This window comes from Paramacrobiotus metropolitanus, unplaced genomic scaffold (assembly GCF_019649055.1).
Source record: "Paramacrobiotus metropolitanus isolate TYO unplaced genomic scaffold, Prichtersi_v1.0 Parri_scaffold0000023, whole genome shotgun sequence".
NCBI lineage: Eukaryota > Metazoa > Tardigrada > Eutardigrada > Parachela > Macrobiotidae > Paramacrobiotus > Paramacrobiotus metropolitanus.
In genome coordinates, this window is record NW_026570243.1 from 420421 (window position 1) to 438552 (window position 18132).

The 18132-nt window shown below is 41.0% G+C and overlaps 4 protein-coding genes across 4 annotated transcripts; 3 read left to right on the top strand and 1 right to left on the bottom strand.

Moving 5' to 3' along the window:
- Positions 1-99: 99 nt before the first annotated feature.
- On the bottom strand, positions 100-3631 carry LOC129587077 (uncharacterized). Its single transcript, XM_055480660.1, has 4 exons — positions 2891-3631; positions 1271-1521; positions 677-832; positions 100-609 (listed from the first exon to the last, which is right to left on the bottom strand). Exons 1-4 carry the CDS (start codon positions 3304-3306, stop codon positions 404-406), a joined length of 1029 nt encoding a protein of 342 aa, XP_055336635.1. The 5' UTR covers positions 3307-3631; the 3' UTR covers positions 100-403.
- Positions 3632-3771: 140 nt separating this feature from the next.
- LOC129587196 (chromatin-remodeling complex ATPase chain Iswi-like) lies at positions 3772-9875 on the top strand. Its single transcript, XM_055480816.1, has 14 exons — positions 3772-4334; positions 4489-4751; positions 5223-5323; positions 5407-5507; positions 5610-5786; positions 5848-6009; positions 6264-6798; positions 6885-7006; positions 7194-7328; positions 7391-7519; positions 7602-7772; positions 8028-8444; positions 8697-9118; positions 9253-9875. The coding sequence occupies exons 1-14, from the start codon at positions 4041-4043 to the stop codon at positions 9665-9667; spliced, it is 3444 nt and encodes a 1147-aa protein (XP_055336791.1). The 5' UTR covers positions 3772-4040; the 3' UTR covers positions 9668-9875.
- A 435-nt stretch (positions 9876-10310) lies between these two features.
- LOC129587155 (aquaporin-11-like) lies at positions 10311-12173 on the top strand. The gene is made up of 4 exons (XM_055480767.1): positions 10311-10598; positions 10655-10961; positions 11524-11656; positions 11759-12173. Exons 1-4 carry the CDS (start codon positions 10399-10401, stop codon positions 11947-11949), a joined length of 831 nt encoding a protein of 276 aa, XP_055336742.1. The 5' UTR covers positions 10311-10398; the 3' UTR covers positions 11950-12173.
- A 1069-nt stretch (positions 12174-13242) lies between these two features.
- Positions 13243-17941, top strand: LOC129587013 (P2X purinoceptor 4-like). The gene is given in 12 exon segments (XM_055480589.1): positions 13243-13304; positions 13464-13491; positions 13493-13557; positions 14327-14471; positions 14570-14641; positions 14981-15147; positions 15239-15319; positions 15401-15542; positions 16523-16653; positions 16762-16921; positions 17050-17139; positions 17469-17941. Coding segments are annotated over 12 exon segments (1521 nt in total). The 3' UTR covers positions 17847-17941.
- Positions 17942-18132: the final 191 nt, after the last annotated feature.

The following is an 18132-nucleotide window of genomic DNA, read 5'->3' on the forward strand; positions in this document are numbered from 1 at the left end:
ACATTTCATCGATTTACTCGAGCATGCCGAATTTTCTATCCTAGACCGACGCAAGCAGTTCAATAACGGGTTTTTGTAACGTTTTCCGCTGTTCTAGTATTTCACAGCATTTTATTTTTATGCAAACTCAGACATGCAAGAAAGTGAAATACCGCGCAAGAAATTAAAACTCGCAGAACATGAAAACAGATTTCAGAGCTGTACACAATAAAAGATTAACGTTTTAAATCCTTGACAATTAAAACAGACGAGCACCGAGAATAAGAAAATCAGAAAGCAGCAGCCGCAGTAGACCATCATGGAAGAGAGAGTATTAAAATATATTTACAAGAAAACTCTTTAACCGCTACGCAATGAGAAAGCGATTCAGTTTAACAGCCACACCGTGCATGCGGTGGAATTTCTAACTTCCCTGCGAGAATTTCCGATCCATCCGCACATGCGTTACACTATCCGTTAGATGATCGTCCTCCTCCTCGTCATCCGACACCAGACTGTTGTTGTCTTCCACCAGGTGATTGTAGGCATTGGATTTGTTCGCCAGCGCCTTGGGTTTCTTTTTTCCCAGTGAGAACTGTTTGCCAAAGAGGTTAAACCGTTGCTTTGACACTGTAACAACCCTCAGGATGACATTTGATCGGTGTTTATTCAAGAAAAACAGTGACAAAATGCGCACCTGCACCCATATTCCATTTATTCTTATTTTGAGGATCGTTTGGATCGTCGGGAGATCGAACGCTGGCAGGAGCTGCTGCACTGGTGGCGGATGATGAGCCGAGTGCGTCAGCTGTCGAAAACGCACTGTTATCCCATCCAATTTCTGGTTTTTCACCTGCATAATATGGCAATTCATACGGCTACTCTTAGAAAATTTCACGTAAACGTTTTACAGTCTGGACTGAATTATACAAAGAAATGCTGAGTGCACTGCGGACACGAAGAAAAACAAAAACCGAAACAGTGCAATGACTTCGTACTGTAGGTATAAAACCCAAAATGTCAACGCGAGCGGGAAAATCGAAGTGGTAGTATACAATGAAAATCTCAACGTTCGCTTGGACTTCAGTTTTTTACTGTTGCAGATTTTTGCAAAAATCAACGGAACAATCTTTTCTTGACCATATCAAAACCTATACATTACCGCACAATGTTAACGAAGTTGGATACAATTTTGTTCATTCGGAAAAACAATAAAAGTTTTCTACCAAAATTGTGATCATTAATCCGCTAACCAATCCGAAGAAATTTTACAGTAATGCTTTCCATTTACCTTTCTGCAACGATGACAACAGCTCGTCATCATGGTCCAGATCACGCTTCAGCTGTTCAAGGTAAGAATCGCTTTTTTCGCTCATCCCCAATTCCGTAACAAAATAGCCGGTAGCGCTTGGTTTTGCATTTTGATTTTTTGTCGTTGATGACGACTTCTTCGGGTCTTTGACATGTTTAACGTTCAATAAACTCTTCCGCGGTTCCGGGTCGCTATGAATTGGCATCCGAACCGGTTCCGATGGCACAATCCTTTAAATCAATACAGTTCTTACGATCAAACTGACTACATCATTTTAAAACGTAAAATCTAAACCACAAATTCTTAAACCACAAAAGAAAAGCAGCCTTTAATCAGGTGCACGTTAATGAGTTTGCATCGAAACTTGCTAAAAAATTCTGCACAAGTAATACAAACGCTGCTTTGACAAGCGTTCGCCATTGTGCAACGAGTAATGTAATCTAATCGTAATCATATCGGAGGACAATACATCAACAAAAACATTTTTAAATCCAACCTCTCCATGTACTCGCTTATGTTTCGGCAATCCCATAAACCTCGGATGACCGGAATTGAACAATAACAAATGCACATTCACATGACGCGGTCTGCATATGAGTAATTGTACAGTAACGAAAACAGTGAAAAATAAAAATTCAAATCGCAGCACAACAGTATCATCAAAGTCCTTTTAAAAAAGTATGTCCCGAGTCATGAACGAAATGATGCATAACAGCACTAATTAGAGATTAAATTCTTTTTGAATGACGTCGTTTAAATGTAAGCAATGCGATAAGCTAAAAATAAAGCTGATGCACATATCTCATCGTCAAACCATGCAGCATGTCATGCGCGTGTGTTTTGCTTTCATATCGACATCAGCTGCTTACTGCCTACGATTAGCTCATGAGCGTTATAATGCAGTTTTGCAGATGTGCCGTACTCAACCAGTGTGCTCGCACAAATCTAAAACAAACTTCAACCGATTCTAAAACCCTTCAACCAAGTTCTTTGCTCTTCAGCTGAGAACGCACCAGATCGTTCACATTCGATTACTAGTGTGCAAACAGAATAGAAGGAAACAGTCTCCAAAGCTCTATCGCCCTTGTAATACATATTTTACGAAGTAGGAATTTACGAGCATGTTTCGATACGCACTTAAACAAGCACTTTATTATTTCAATGATTTGTGGTGACATTACCCTTCTGTATGTACTAAAAATGTACAAACGTATCGCATTATCATATAACCGGTGCTAAGTACTACCCAAATATTTTGCAAAAAAAACAGGAAATTTATTTGACACGAAACTCACTAAAATTAGTTCGATAATTTTTCCTTCAACTGTCGACGAAAGGATAACACAGTATCATAATTTACAAAATGAAAAATACGTAACAAAATTTTTCCTTCGTAAAAAAATAGGGTACACAGCCATGGAGCATGTGCTCAAAGACCAAAATTTTTAGCACCATCCTTCGAAAATTCGATAAGACCGAAAAATAATCCCTTAACACTGATAAAAAAATTCATAATAAAGATATAAACAACAAAAACGACTTTCGCAGAACAATCCGATATCGATACGGACGAATTTAAGTAGCCTGCTCACGACTTACCGAAGAAAATCATCTGGTAAGGGCCCCACCAGCGGCGGATTCCACCGAGACACCTTCCTCTGATACGGTCGTCGGCTGGGCACAGGGGGAGGTTTCTGACTGTCACTTGCACCACCACTGCGGTCGGTCTCCACGGCGGCGTTGTCTTTATCCGAGCAAATCGCTAAGAGATCATCAATGGTCTTCTCCACGGCGCCATTATTAGCGCGCAGCACTTGTTCAATGACATCCTCATCCGCTTCCGGGAACATGTGCTGGAAGGAGCGCATAGCCTCCTGAAAATCCAGCTTGACACGCTCGGATGGGTCCGCACGGGAGGATGACGATGGCAAGCCATGACTGGTTGTGGCCGTCCCCATTCGCATCATCTCATCAGTCTGATCGCTACTCCAGACCCCGGTGGAGGCATACTCCATCCTTATGCGAATGGGTGTTCAAAATCCATCGAAAAGAGGAGAAAATGCTCCAGCTCAAACTTACGTATATCACATATGGTTGGATGTTTTCTGGCTTCTTTGGAAAGCAGCCAACGCAGTTAACGTTACAAGTACAACTGAAGCACACTTAAGGAGGCGAACGATTAGATCTGGGCTGACAATTAGAACCGTCTTAGTCCGCAGAAACAAAAAACCATAAAACCCACAACACCACAGTAATTTTATCGGATTTAGATCAACCAACTGGTTTATTGTGCACAATAATCTGGTCTAAAACTGGGTCACATTTGTTTGCACCGTCGCCGGTCCGTCGGAATGTGCGAGCACAAGCTCCGCTACAAGCGCACAGTGCTTTATGGTTAATCAGCACCATGAGTCATCGCGCACAACGGATGCAAAAAAGATCACAGGAAGTGGCCACTTATGGCATTTCGATTTGTGACTTATGAGACGAAAAACCGCGCGCGTACCGCTTTGAACTAACAAAATCCGATTTAGAAAGCAGTTTGACGTCACGTCGGACAGTGAACAGCAGCAAACTCACGGTAAAACGTTTGTTTACTTTTAGTTTTCGCATTTTGACACCCCGGAGGCGGACAAATTTGCGTTTCATTGCTACAGATTAGTCTAATACTGATTTGGGCAGCCACTGTGCTGTTGGTTCGATTCCGTAGTTGACTGTAAACATAAATCTGACGTTCTGAACCATCGTCATGGATGACAAATCGCCGGAGCCCAATGCTGATACATTATCATCAGCGCATGAGACAGTCCAGCGAGAAACTGTGGTGTCCCCGATGGAAAGTTCGGATTCTTCTTCCAGTGCAAGCACATCCACTCCTGGAGAACCTAGCACCAGTGCTCCCCGTCCAGTCAGCGTGAATTCGAAAGACTCTACGGAGCACGCAACAAGCTCTGAAGGAGACTCAAAGAGCGCTCCAGACCATGACGGAGCTTCGAAATCCGACGATCCCGCCGCAGAGGAAGCTGCTGCAAAGAAAGCCGAGGTACTGTGTCAAGTTTTTTTTTTGCGTTTTAAAATTGTACAGCAAAACTTCGAAGACTGGAGTAGTTGGCAAACAGAAGCAGGAGCAATCAAAAATTCTGAAAACTGACCAGCGAAAATTTTATGTTTTTTTACGCTTTTTTGTGGGTTTCTAGGCGCAGAAACAGAAAGCTGCAGCCCAGGCTGCGCACGATACTCGAACAGTGGCCGATCGAGCTAAGCGTTTCGATTATCTCATCAGTCAGGCTGATATCTTCGCGCATTTCATGGCGGATCGAAAGCAGTCAGCGTCCTCCGTCGGCGGCTCTAGCAGTGCGGAAGGCTCGGTGCAGCCTAAGAAGCGCGGTCGGCCTCGGAAGAATGCTGAACCAGCCAGCGTTCTTGCTCCGCGCCCCACAGGCTCGACGGACGCGGGAGAGTAAGTAGTTATTCACTATCCACTTCGGTGACTTTTTCAACTGTTGTCGAAGCGAGTTTTTTCAGTGTAAGCGAAATGAACTGTTGTAATAAATTTACAGGCTTTAGTAGAATTATTTTTACAAATTTTAGTAGAATTATTTGATTTGCAAAATCGAAATTTGAATGTTACGGCTTTGTAATCGATATAATTGATATCTCTACAAAGTACTGTCGGAAAAATATTTTTTAAGGAGTTTTCAGTTTGCTGATTTATAAGTAGCTAATTTGCGACATCGGTTGTGAACTGTGAACTGTTGTAATTGTTGTGAACTTATACTGGATTGGATGCTGAGCTTTAGCGATACTTTTTCGATTTTGTTGTTTAAATAGTACGAGAAAGTACAGAAAGTTTGGTTTACGGAAGCTGCATTCGTATATTGCCTAGTGCGAGTCGCGTTCCATTGCTGATTTGCATTGTCTTTCTTTCAAGTCACCGTCATCGTATGACTGAACAAGAAGAGGATCTGGAACTGCGTAAAGAAACTGAGGAATCTCAACGAGCAGGAACATATTTTACCATTACTCCGGGATGTAAGAAATAACAATGCATTCGTAAAATTGGTATCCCTAAGTACCATAACCTGAACGTCGGAATTTAAGAAATGGTTTTACAGATATAAAAGGCGGAGAAATGCGCGATTATCAGATTCGCGGATTAAACTGGATGTTAGGACTGTGTGAGCACGGTATTAACGGGATTCTTGCTGATGAAATGGTATGGTGTTTTCTGCTCACTATTGAAAAACGTTATTCCCTGTCTTGACCAGGAAGTGAGCTACTGAAGTGAATGCTAACATGTGAACTTATATCTTATCAGGGTTTAGGGAAAACTCTACAAACGATTTCCTTGCTGGGATACATGGTGGTGATGCGGCAGGAACGGCCTCACCTTGTCGTTGCGCCAAAATCTACACTGAGGAATTGGATGTCGGAATTGAGGCGCTGGTGTCCGAGCATACGCCCAGTCGAACTCATTGGAACTCAAGAAGAACGAGTAAGCATAAATCGTCATTTATGTCATATGAAGCAGACAATAATCGATGTGCTTTTGTTAGGACGAAGTTATCAAGAACACATTGCTGGCACCCGGGAGCAATTTCGATGTCTGTGTGACTTCCTATGAGATGGTTTTGCGCGAACGCACTGCATTGAAACGTGTTCACTTTCGCTATTTGGTCATCGATGAGGCACATCGCATTAAGAATGAAAATTCCAAGGTTAGCGCTCTTTTTTTTATTCCGCGTGTAAAGAGTTGGATTACAAGGTTTTTATGATCGTCTCCTTATCTGAATGTGCTCTATACAGTACCTTCACGCATTTATATAATTATGTATGGGACCAGAAGGTTTGAGGGAATTCTTAAGATACTATGCTTAAGGTTGATTGCTGAGGTTTTCCCAGGAATCGTCCCCTTAAGTGCTTGTAAGTCAGACAAGAAATCCTTTATTTCAACCTTCGATTTTGTTCGCAGTTATCTGAAATTGTCCGAGAAATTAAATGTACAAACCGGCTCTTATTAACTGGAACACCGCTACAAAACAACCTTCATGAATTGTGGGCTCTGCTCAATTTCCTCCTGCCTGATCTCTTTGCATCTGCTGAGGATTTCGATGCGTGGTTTAATACCAACAATTGCTTGGGTGATCAGAATTTGGTTCAGAGATTGCATGCTGTTTTGCGACCTTTTCTCTTGCGCCGTATCAAAGCCGATGTGGAGAAGCGGCTCCCACCGAAGAAAGAAACCAAGATTTACGTGGGACTGAGTGGCATGCAGAGGGAATTATACACTAAATTGTTAATGAAGGATCTTAACGTGCTGAACAGTGGAAAAGGGGATAAAATGCAGTTGTTGAATATTCTGATGCAGCTAAGAAAGTGCTGCAATCATCCGTACTTATTTGATGGCGTGGAACCTGGACCGCCCTACACTACCGATCAGCATATCGTTGATAATTGTGGCAAAATGGTTATCTTGCAAAAACTCCTGCCAAAGCTGAAAGAACAGGGTTGGTTCAGACATTTCAGTCAATGCGTATTCAGTTGTTTACTGGATGTTGTTTAATATTTAAAGAGCGCATTTTAAATTTTTTAGGGTCTCGGGTTTTGATATTCTCGCAGATGACGCGGATGTTGGATATTCTGGAAGATTACTGTCGTTGGGAAGGGTATCATTACTGTCGGCTGGACGGAAATACTGCACATGATTTGCGGGAGGTACGTTAGTACGAGACGTATGATTTTAGTACTACTCGGTACGTGGAGCCTTTGTGGGTCATGTAGTATACTAGAACTGGTGAAGCGACAATAGTATCCTAATATTTTGTTAAGTATGCACTTAATGTGTTTGTTTTTGCAAATACTGTTGCTTGTCCTGTGTTGAAATACCTTAACAATGTTTTAGTCTCAAATTGAAGAGTATAACGCACCGGACAGTGTTAAGTTCATTTTTCTGCTGAGTACCCGAGCCGGTGGATTGGGTATCAATTTGGCCACTGCCGATGTGGTTTTGATGTACGATAGTGACTGGAATCCTCAGGTACCTTTTACCCACTGTAATATTGAAGGTTTAACATGCTTATGCTGTCAAATACGTTAAAGGTTGATCTCCAAGCCATGGATCGTGCACATCGTATTGGACAGAAAAAAGTAGTGCGTGTATTTCGCTTCATCACGGAAAACACAGTGGAAGAACGAATTGTAGAAAGAGCAGACAAAAAGTTGCATTTGGTTAGTTGCCACTGTAATAAAATTTTATTTTGTTTTAAGTAGTTGATATTATACTTAATATGCGTTTCTTTACAATTATTAGGATCGCATCGTTATTCAACAAGGTCGGCTGGTTGATCAGGGAGCTAATAAACTTGGTCGTGATGATATGTTGGCCATGATTCGTCACGGAGCACAGTATGTGTTCAGCAGCAAGGATAGCGATATCTTGGAGGAAAACATCGATGCTGTTTTAGCGAAAGGAGAGGCTAAGGTATGGGTGTACCCTATTCAAGAATAGTAATTTTATTCCCACTTTCCTCGTTGAAATTTATTTATAATTCTGGTGGTGTTAACAGAAAAACATTTTTGGGTTGAAAAATTTTCTTAATAACTGAGGTACAGTAAAAATCGGTTGTTTGGATTCTGCAGTCCTTGACTTTTGTGTTTATCTATGTAGTTATTGATTGTATAATTTCTCGTGCTAAGATTTAACTGTACTGCGCTCAATATGTCTTGGTGGTTACAGACGGAAGAGTTGCAAAAGCAAATTGAGAAGCTGGGTGGTGATGGGAATCTGCGTAATTTCACACTGGATGTGGAAGATCCGGCGATGAAACACAACTCAGTGTATCAGTTTGAAGGCGAGGACTGGCGCAGTAAGAAGGCGCAGCTGAATGCCCCGTCTCATTGGATTGAGCCACCTAAACGCGAGCGCCGTGTTAATTATGCTGTGGATCAGTATTATCGTGATGCCATGAAGCAGCATGGAAGCACCTCTAAAGTTCCAAAGGCTCCCAAACCGCCAAAGCAGCCGAATATTCATGAATTCCAGTTTCATCCGCGGAGATTGCATGAATTAATCCAACAGGAGCGGCGCTGGTTTCACAAAACCATTGGCTATCGCGTGCCACTGGATTCGCGTTATGGTGACGAAGCCGAAGAGGTAAACAAGTGTCTTGGTAATTTGCCAGACGTTTCGATTTTCGGTTTTTACGGGAAGACAAATAAATACCGGTACTTCTAATTTTAAAATGCTTGAATTCTAAAGGCTTCGTGTTCTGCTTGTTTTTGTGATCGTTAGAACTTACGGTTTGTTTCGCTCCTTTCCCTCGAAATGTGCGAACTATCAAGTCAGTATGTTGGTGCCTCAGTTACAGTGTGCTTCCAGTTTGTTCATTTGTTTTGTTTTTTGAAGATCCGTGACGAGGAACAGCAAGCGATAGACGATGCAGAGCCGTTGGACGAAGAAGAAAGCGAAGAAAAAGCGGCGCTGCTGGAGCAGGGTTTTGCTTGGAATAAGAAAGACTTCGCAGCATTCCTAACGGCGATGGAAACATATGGGCGAAATGACCTGGCCAGTATTGAGAATGCTGTGCCGGGAAAAACGCCCGAAGAAGTTAAAAAGTACCACAAAGTGTTTTGGAAAAGATGCAAAGAGCTGCCGAATTATGACAAGATCACTGCCATGATTGAGAAAGGCGAACAACGCATTCAGCGTCGCGTGGATATTCAAACGGCCATGGACGCCAAAATGCAGAAGTACCGTTTGCCGATGGTCCAGCTGAAGTTTCAGTATGGGAACAGTAAAGGAAAATCCTTTAACGAAGATGAAGACAGGTAAACACGGTAATGTTAGTATGAGAAAGTTTGATACATAGTAGCAAAGTGCGGTGGCAGTAATTTTCGAGTGTAACGTTTGTATTTTATTATTTGTTATTTTATTTTCCATTTATTTTCTGTGTTTGTTATAGATTCATGATTTGCCATTTGCATCGTATTGGTATTGATAACGAAAAAGCTTATGAGGAAATCGCTGAATTGGCCCGGAAATCTCCTCAGTTTCGCTTCGACTGGTGGATGCGTTCCCGGACAGCTGGTGATCTGCAGCGACGTTGTAATACATTGGTTGGTCTGATTGAAAGGGAGATACTGGGTGATGACGAGAAGGACCGGAAACGCCGAGGACCACGGCTCCTGCCTAGTCTGCAGACACCGACGAAGCTAGTTCTGACTGCCGTCAAACGCGACCGGTCGGCCAAGTCGGCGGATAGTCTGATTGTGAAGAAACGCAAGGAGACGAAAGTTACCGGAACACCAGTGACGCCAGTGGTCAAACCGAGTCGCACTAGTGCTCGTAATGCAGCTAAGAAGTACCGTGATGATTAGTTTTTCCATGGTCTTTTGATAGAACTGGAACCAATCTATTCCAACACAGTAAAAATGGTTATGGTAAAAGTACGAAATCGCCGATTACCTTCGTTGCTTTTTTCGTTGCCTGTTCAGTGTGATGCTATGATTGACATGATTGATCAGGTTCTTGGCTGGCCTGCTGTGCTTACATTGTTGTTATCGAAAAGTTTGATTAAAACTCGATGATTTGGTTCTTCAAAATGGCACCACACAGAAGTACAGCAATCGCGGAAATGCAGTCTCTTGATTAGGGGTCAGCCTGCAACGATACTTGGATAAATATCATAAAATTGTAATGTGATGTTTATTATCAACTTGAACAAGCCAGTGCCATTCACATTTAAACTTTAAAAAACCCCAGAATTTATTAGAACAAGTAAAATAGTTGACTGCTGCATTTTCCATATCTGGAGTGACAATTCTGATCGCTTAATAATAATCACGACGCTTTTCCCAAGTTCTAATGCCTGAATGTCGTTTTGCAAAGTCTATAATGAACGCAGGACGCTTTGATACTCGTACAATACATATAGTGAAAAAGTATTCGCTTCGAAAGTTCACATGTTTTTGTTGCCATGCTAGCTGCTACAAAACATATTAATGTTGTTGCAGCTAGTTCTTTTATAACAATTTTTAATTAATTTTCATGATTAAAATATCGAGCGGAGAGCGAACAGCTGCAGCTGTATTAACCAAACATCTCTAAAATGGACCAACCGGTGTCCGATGTGATAAGCCACGCTGTGGCCCATATTCCTTATTTATCGGAAACACCGTGGCTATTTTATCTTGTAGAGGTCCTTATCACCAGCGGAATCGTGCGCTTCCTTCAGGAATTTATCGAACAAAGCAGGGTCTCCGTTTTTATCGAAGAGTTTTTCTGTATACTCCAGTTAATTATTCTCAGGTAAGGAAATGTTCTCAGCGCACCGGCACGTGTGGGAACTACGTTGAGTGTTGTAGCCATGAAAACTTGGTGATACAGAAAGCGTATGGGGATTTGGCGTTCGCGGTGGTTTTACTGCTGTCCTGCTATCTGTACGGACGCACCTTCCGGACTGGTGTTTTCACAAATGTAGCGGGCAATGTGCACGTGTATGCGTTCGGGAATTATTGGCCGTGGGGCGAATTTGTGGGGCACATTGTGACACAGTTGCTAGCATCGTATTGCGGCTATTGGTATGTGCGATTTGTATGGGCAGTCGCCGCCACTGATGCAGCTCACAAGGGCAAATTATCGGATATACAGTCATGTTCATCGCACATCCAGGTCAGTCATAACTGGATATCCTGGATAGAACCTGAATTATTTTTTGAAAAGTTTTAAAGCGGTTTAAATCCGTATTTTTTTATTTTTTACGATTTTATAAACGCATTGAAGTTAATTAAGGAAGTGTAATTTAATTTCTACGTTCTCTTTACCATACTTTAATTCCTCATTAGCTATTACTTGGGAAAGGTCAAACAGAAAAACCTATTAGGTTTGGTACCACTAATTTCATAATGGTGTTCTTATATGAGTACTATTTCGTAACCAGTACTATAAAATAAAATGAACTAATAACTGTTATTCATGCCAGCACTAACAGAAGCAACAAAGCCTAGTGTATTATAGCAAATATGGACATAACGTAATCTACTAATCCGTGGGACTGTGTGCATCTTTGAAGCAACCGTATATTTGTAACAAACTACCAATTAAGAAATAACCGCTGAATTTGTGTTCCATACAACTGTCAATTTTGAAATTCTTAATAATTTGTAACCTACCGAAAACTACCGACCAGCAGCTTTTCGTCACTCTTTGACGCTTCATGTGTTTTCTTCGTCAGATCAACACGGCAGCTGCCGTCGCGGTGGAAATGGCTTTGACATTTCTGTTCCGACTAATGATCCATAGAGAAAATCGATTCCGATCCGGATTGGTGTTGGTCAGCCTGATGGCGGTGGCGATGACATTTGCCGGTACACATTTTTTCACGTTCCCGCCGTTTTTCAAGTTTAATAAGTTATTAACAACGCAAGGAGCAGCATTTCTACAATTAACCGCTTTACTGTTACCGACAGGATGGAACTTGACTGGTGGTTATTTTAATCCTTCCTTGGCCTTCAGCATGGAGTTTAACTGCAGTGGACATAATCATCTGCAGTTCTTCCTTGTCTATTTCCTGGGACCGATCATAGCAGCGTTTATTGTCGGCAAACTAGGAGATAAAATCTGGAGTTTTGTACCGCATTTCTTTGAAGATCATTTATAGTTCTTTCGTTTTAGCTTTGTTATTCAGTGTAAGGAGTCCAGTTATTACTAGTATTGTGTACCGGTCGGCTGCGCTAAGCTTTTTTCTTGTTAAAGACATACTAGCAATACATTGTAACAGAGTTATTTCCGTACTGCGCAACTGCATATTGGTAAAGTACAGTAGTCGTACTGTTTATTAAATACCAGTTGTGCGCGTGAGTAGCAGATATTAAAAATTACTATTAATAAACTTCCAAATATTATAATTTCGATGAAACCGATTGGGAATATGAATAAGACGTCTGAACCGCGCATTCCTCATATATCCAAATATAAGCACCGTAGAATGTTGTATGTTAACCTGGACTCCTTTTCGGGTAATTAGATGTGTTAAATAATTTCACTTCTATTTCTTATAATTTTTGTTTATCAATGTGGCGAAGTCGTGCACGAGCTCCTTGCCGGTGTTTTCCTACCCGTGATTGTTAGTTGTTACACTTACACATAAGCCTTTCATCCCTTGTTTTGACCCGACTAACGCTAGGTTGACTGCCCCAAAACAGATAGCATGTACAAACATTTGCTGGTTAGAGAACTTTAACATGTGTCCACAAGAACTTCTGTCTGTTTTTATTGCCTGGGCGGAAACGGCTTTCCACAACAGAGTTCAGGCGGAGTTCTTGGGAGTCGTTTTAAAAACCATTCACGCATATCGATCCATGTGTACGCTGCCCGGAATTCGTACGGTACGAATTAAGCGTGCGTCTAGGATGTACGCGACCAATAGGAAGAATATGAAAGTAGACCAGAGAAGCCGTTTTTGATCGGCATCTGCTGCCAGGCACATTCCTCGCCACGGGAACGATCCGAAAATAAACGATGGTGAATAATTGGCTGCGATTTCCGAATTAACCGACTTTGTGTATTTTCTTCTTTACTAGGCGCACGAAGTTTTGTATGCTATATACGGAGTAGCGGGCGCCGGAAGTTCCTAAAACAATGAATACGGTTTTGTAATAAATCGAGTCTGATATTGTATTTAATGTCCAGTGTGTTTCACTTGCGCCATTTTTCCTATGGGATTACCGAGGCGGATCGGGTGATTTTTAATTACTAGTGGAGGAACCAGGGATTTGTCTAATCTGTTTGATATACATGCTGATTAGATGGATTGATTTTCCCGATTGAATATTCCAAGTTGATTCGACCAGACCAACAATGGTCAAACTACAGCGGACTGTGGTATTGCTGATTCTTCGACAGTCCGTGCATCTGACCTAATGAGAGCGTATATTGCGCGCAACTTGGTACAATGCCTCACCAAAAAAGGATATCAAAATATTTAAGATTATGTCTGACGCAGTTTTGTTTTATGTAAGTTGACTTGTAAATGCAAGTTAGTATACTGTAATTAATTGAACCACGGCATATGAATTTGGAGTGGTGGTATATACGTACATACGAAATAGGTGAATAATTATGGGAGTAATGAGCCATATACATATGTTTGTTATTTGTGACCTTTTGTTGTAGCTACCAAACACCGCGTGTTGTATCACTAAAAAAGCAAACGGATTGGGATTATCTACAGGACGCTGCAGCTGGCTCTGCTAGCATACCTCGTTGGGTACGGATTCATGAGTGTTATCCCGCTGTTACTACCCACCCGGTTCTATTCGAGAAAAAAGCGCCCATGTCTTCTTCATCCAAAAGATGTCCTTTGGATGGTTGTTTTTTGAGTTTCAAAAAGCCATAATATAGTTTCCTAGACCATGTATATTAGACGTGTAAATGTACATGAAAAGGGGCTCCATAAGTATACTGAAACATGCCGCTCTAAAGACGGCGTGTTGTGCTCCGACGATGTCTAAAGCACATGCCGTAGAACCGGGCCATAGCTAAATATTTTTTACTTCCAAAAATTGTTGTAGCAAATGTATGCGAATTTATGTAAGCATATACAGCGCTGCGCAAAAGTGCAAAGCAAAGCAAAAAAATAATATCCTGCAGAACCGCACTGTACAAGAACAGTATGCAAGAAGCATAGATGGTACTTTGCAGAATTTCACATTCGGATTATAACACTAATGTTTACATTTCACCTTTTCACTAAATCTTATTGCAATGTTTTCAGCATCAGTACAGTGTTAAATGTGAATATTGCATGATTACCTTTTTGTCGATCAGCAAGTCACTTACAAAATTTTAACTGATACCGCAATCGTAAACCGATATAATCGTATATAGAACCGATTAATATTAATTGTGAGCACACTGCCAACAAAATGGGACACAAATCGCACAATTGCTCGTATGTATTTCTAAAAAGATGAACTCGCCCGGTATTTGCGTTTATATGTCGATATGAGTAATGTTGAAATTAATAATATCCGTAGGTATGTTTTCCTCTATAAAAAAAGCTATCAGGCTACGGACACTGCAGATTTTAGCGTGGTAACGAAAGTCAAAGGCATGCTATACCGCAACGTTAATGGGTCCAAGGAGGTTTGGGACAATAACGACTTTGTCGTACCAGCACAGGTACGGAATCGTTTAGGTATCATTTACCAAATTCTTTTTGACTGATAATTAATCATAGCTATGCCCTAACGATTGTATTTTGTCTTCCGCGAAGCTAGGAAAGCAATGCGTTTTTTATCGCGACCAACATGGTTTACACTAGGAATCAAAGTCAAGGAATTTGTCCAGAGGTAACTCCGTGATGTACAGCAATAATTACTCACGTACAAATACCGAAAACTAGGTTGTATAAACCTACAAAGCTTTAATAGTTTCTGTTATATCTGTACAGTTTAAACTGCTTGGGAATAAAAACATTAATAATGAGGAAAGCATATATAAAGCAGTTAAAATACAAGTAGTGCAATCAAATGGAGTAAATAAAATTAAGAAGGATAATTGCATTGTCGTGATTGCCCGTTGCCTAGCTTAACTGATTGCGCTGTCAAATTTCTTCAGTTTTGTGGTTTGTGATTCTCATGAATACAAGGTTTGCATTTTGTAAATGTCTTGGAAATGTGCAATTACAGGATGCCAATGTTGGAGTAGAAGGCATCGAATGTTCGGAAGATTTCGACTGCGAGAAGGGCAAACCAACCCCCTACGGAAACGGTATCAAGACCGGCAAATGCGTCCAACGAACCGGCACTTGTGAAATTTCCGGTTGGTGCCCGACCGAAATTGACGATCCGCCATCGTATGTGCTGTGTACCATATGTGTCTTTATAAATAACACGGCTTGGACGCCCTGGAATGAAGATCCGATTAATTGGAATTTATTTCAACAGGAAGCCGGTATTGAGTGGATTTGAGACGATAACCATATTAGTCAAAAATCACATCGCCTTCCAGAAGTTTAAGATTAAGCGGTACATACATAATACGCCCATTGATCGGCGGCGCTGGCGTATACACACTCATATTTCACCACATGTGTCGTCTGTTTGCAGGCGGAATATTTTGTCCCACTTCACGCAAAAGTATCTCCAGACCTGCCGCTACGATCCAGATGATGATCCAAAATGTCCAATATTTTCCGTCAAAGAAATTGTCAAATATGCTCAAGAGAAATTCGAAGATATGGCTGTTAAGGTAAGCTTTTAATTTTCGGCATATGTAATTATAAAGAAGTAAACAATTTTCGTTTCGATAGTACAGTATTTTCTTTCTTTTCTTTATATAACTAGTTACCTAATTATCCTTTCTTAAAAGCCCCATGATAAATGTCGCCATTTTACAATTTTTCCTCATGACGGCTCAATCACTGCGTAAAGTTTCGCAATAAATCCCCGGTCATCGGCCGTGAGAGGCAAATGATTTACGGATCACAATATGGTTGTGTTTAAAGAGATGGAAGGCATCTTTCGCAGAGAGAATCCGGGCGCACTAGCAATTGGTTTTCTTTAACATCGTCGTGACGTCGACGTAGAACGCCGGGAATAGTAAAGCATCATTGATAAAGATATCCATGTCAATTATCAGTAGTTGCAACATGCAGCGGAATGTTTTTTTGACGTTCCGACTCCACAGGAGTGACAGGATGCGTTTTGTAGCCGATCGGTTTTGGCATGCAATTTGCTGCACAGCGAGAAACGTACAGTGCACTTGGCGCTCGCTGTTCACTGCACAGAATCAGCCGAAAAATATTACTACACATGGACTTGAGCAATTGCATAGACAAAATTTTGCTGTTTTAATATTCCACGATGGATAGCATTGAGATACATAATTTGATATACACAAAATTACGCCATATATGTATGAAATGCTTCCGAGTTTAGGAAGAAACAATTTTGCTTAAAATCTACCTTTTTGTTGTTGGACGCAGATTATAGTAGTGAAAACTACGTTGAAAAGTAAAATGGGTAAGATCTACGTAGGAATGTGGCGCGCGCTTAATACTCTAGTGACGACGATTAACCAGCAATATTTTTAAGCGTACTGAGAAATCGTTTTGTTTATTATGGAACATTATACGCACAAGATAATTATGTCATCTCTTTTGGAAATTGCGCTATATATAACTTTGCATATTATTTCGAAAGAAACTGTAATTCAAGACGCTTTCGTAGGGTGGCATAATTGGTTTCCATATACGATGGATGTGCGACCTAGATCGTGGTGAAGAAGAATGTCTGCCGGAGTATTCTTTCAAACGCCTCGATGACCAAACCGACAAAGTGGCCAAAGGATGGAACTTCCGGTAATGTGTGCTGGATGCTGTTTATTTTTAAACAACTATTCCACATTTTTTCAACGACTGTACATGCATGATGCGTGTTGTGTGAACGACTACTTAATTATTTTGCAGCCATGCATATTACTTTTATGATGCTAAAGGAGGGAATCGAAGAGATCTTGTCAAATTTTGGGGAATACGGTTTATTTTTATTGTGACTGGGCAAGCCGGAAAATTCTCCATTGTTCCATTCGTTATGCATTTAGGTTCCAGTTTGGGATTGTTTGGCATTGTATGTATGACAATATTATATACTAAATTTGCATTTTAATGGGTTATTATTAGTAGTGTGTGTTTTTATTAGTAGTTTCCCTTTGGATTTGCATACTTGATTAAATTTGATGCCTGTTCAAATTTTAGGTATCACTTGTATGCGAGTTGGTAATCTCATGGTGTTTCCGATCTGATTTCCTCAGAGAGCAGAAATATATTGATTTGGAAACTATTAAGGTAAGCATAGCGTCAATTACAAATCAACGGCAAGATTAAATCATTAATCAGACCTTCATTGTACATTCATTAGCCAGTGTTTTTATGTAAAAATAACTTCAAAAATGTAATAAACGTTATTCAAAATAAGAGCATGGTGGTTGGTCATTATGTACACAAAACGAACCGTAATTTTCATGCCGATGGTCGCAAATACATTTTGTATGTATCTTCATGTACAGAGTACGTTATAGTTTATACATATAGAACTAATTTTAACTTTTATATACGCAAGTGTCTTTCATATACAAAGTTCGTAAGCAGAATATTCATTTTTGGTATTTCTGTAGCAGGCCCGACGAAGGTCAACTGCCGCCGGCCTGCTTCCACCGGACACATTCCAGATGCAAGTGCGATCCAACAGTGCCACACCGTACAGCAGCACCCGCCATCTGATCAATGTGAATTCCACACGCAGTACGCCGGCGTTGGCCCGCGTTACCGCTGTCCATCCGTCACCGCGCACGGTGCGCATCGAAAGTAACGCCAGCAGCGGCAGCACCGATAGTTTAGCTTATATGGACATAAGTCCAACCGCTGGTCGGCCGGGTCGGTCGAAAAGTGATCCCATTGTGCCGCGCAGTGTGATGTCCAAAGCTAGCAGTAAACCGGATGGTCAAAATCGCAGTGTTGTTACGGATGAGATTGACGAGCTGGAATGGATATGATAGTTTTGAATCGGCTACATTAGACGTATACAGTAATATTGTTGTGAAATGTGCTCATGATTGGATATACAAAATAAAATTTTATTGAACAGCGACTTGGATTCTTCTATTCGTTCTCGGCGCTACTGGTAGAGAGTGCAAGAAGTACAATTGTATAACACCAATACTCACAACTGCCATCAGAGCAGCTAGAACGTGTGTGACCTTACAAACCTACAGTAGAAATTTATGGCAAATTACATTTGAGAGTACAGCAAGTGATAGAATTATGCATTTACGTACTTGT

Bases quoted from the DNA above. Each gene is read 5' to 3' on its own strand.
- LOC129587077 (XM_055480660.1), bottom strand. From the start codon at position 3,306: ATGGAGTATGCCTCCACCGGGGTCTGGAGTAGCGATCAGACTGATGAG. The intron at 1,522-2,890 runs GTAAGTCGTGAG...ATTGATTTAAAG, and splicing joins TTACCAGATGATTTTCTTCG to GATTGTGCCATCGGAACCGG. The intron at 610-676 runs GTGCGCATTTTG...GGGTTGTTACAG, and splicing joins TAAATGGAATATGGGTGCAG to TGTCAAAGCAACGGTTTAAC.
- LOC129587196 (XM_055480816.1), top strand. From the start codon at position 4,041: ATGGATGACAAATCGCCGGAGCCCAATGCTGATACATTATCATCAGCG. The intron at 4,752-5,222 runs GTAAGTAGTTAT...CTTTCTTTCAAG, and splicing joins GGCTCGACGGACGCGGGAGA to TCACCGTCATCGTATGACTG. The intron at 7,329-7,390 runs GTACCTTTTACC...AATACGTTAAAG, and splicing joins ATAGTGACTGGAATCCTCAG to GTTGATCTCCAAGCCATGGA.
- LOC129587155 (XM_055480767.1), top strand. From the start codon at position 10,399: ATGGACCAACCGGTGTCCGATGTGATAAGCCACGCTGTGGCCCATATT. The intron at 10,962-11,523 runs GTCAGTCATAAC...TTTCTTCGTCAG, and splicing joins CATGTTCATCGCACATCCAG to ATCAACACGGCAGCTGCCGT. The intron at 11,657-11,758 runs GTACACATTTTT...TGTTACCGACAG, and splicing joins GGTGGCGATGACATTTGCCG to GATGGAACTTGACTGGTGGT.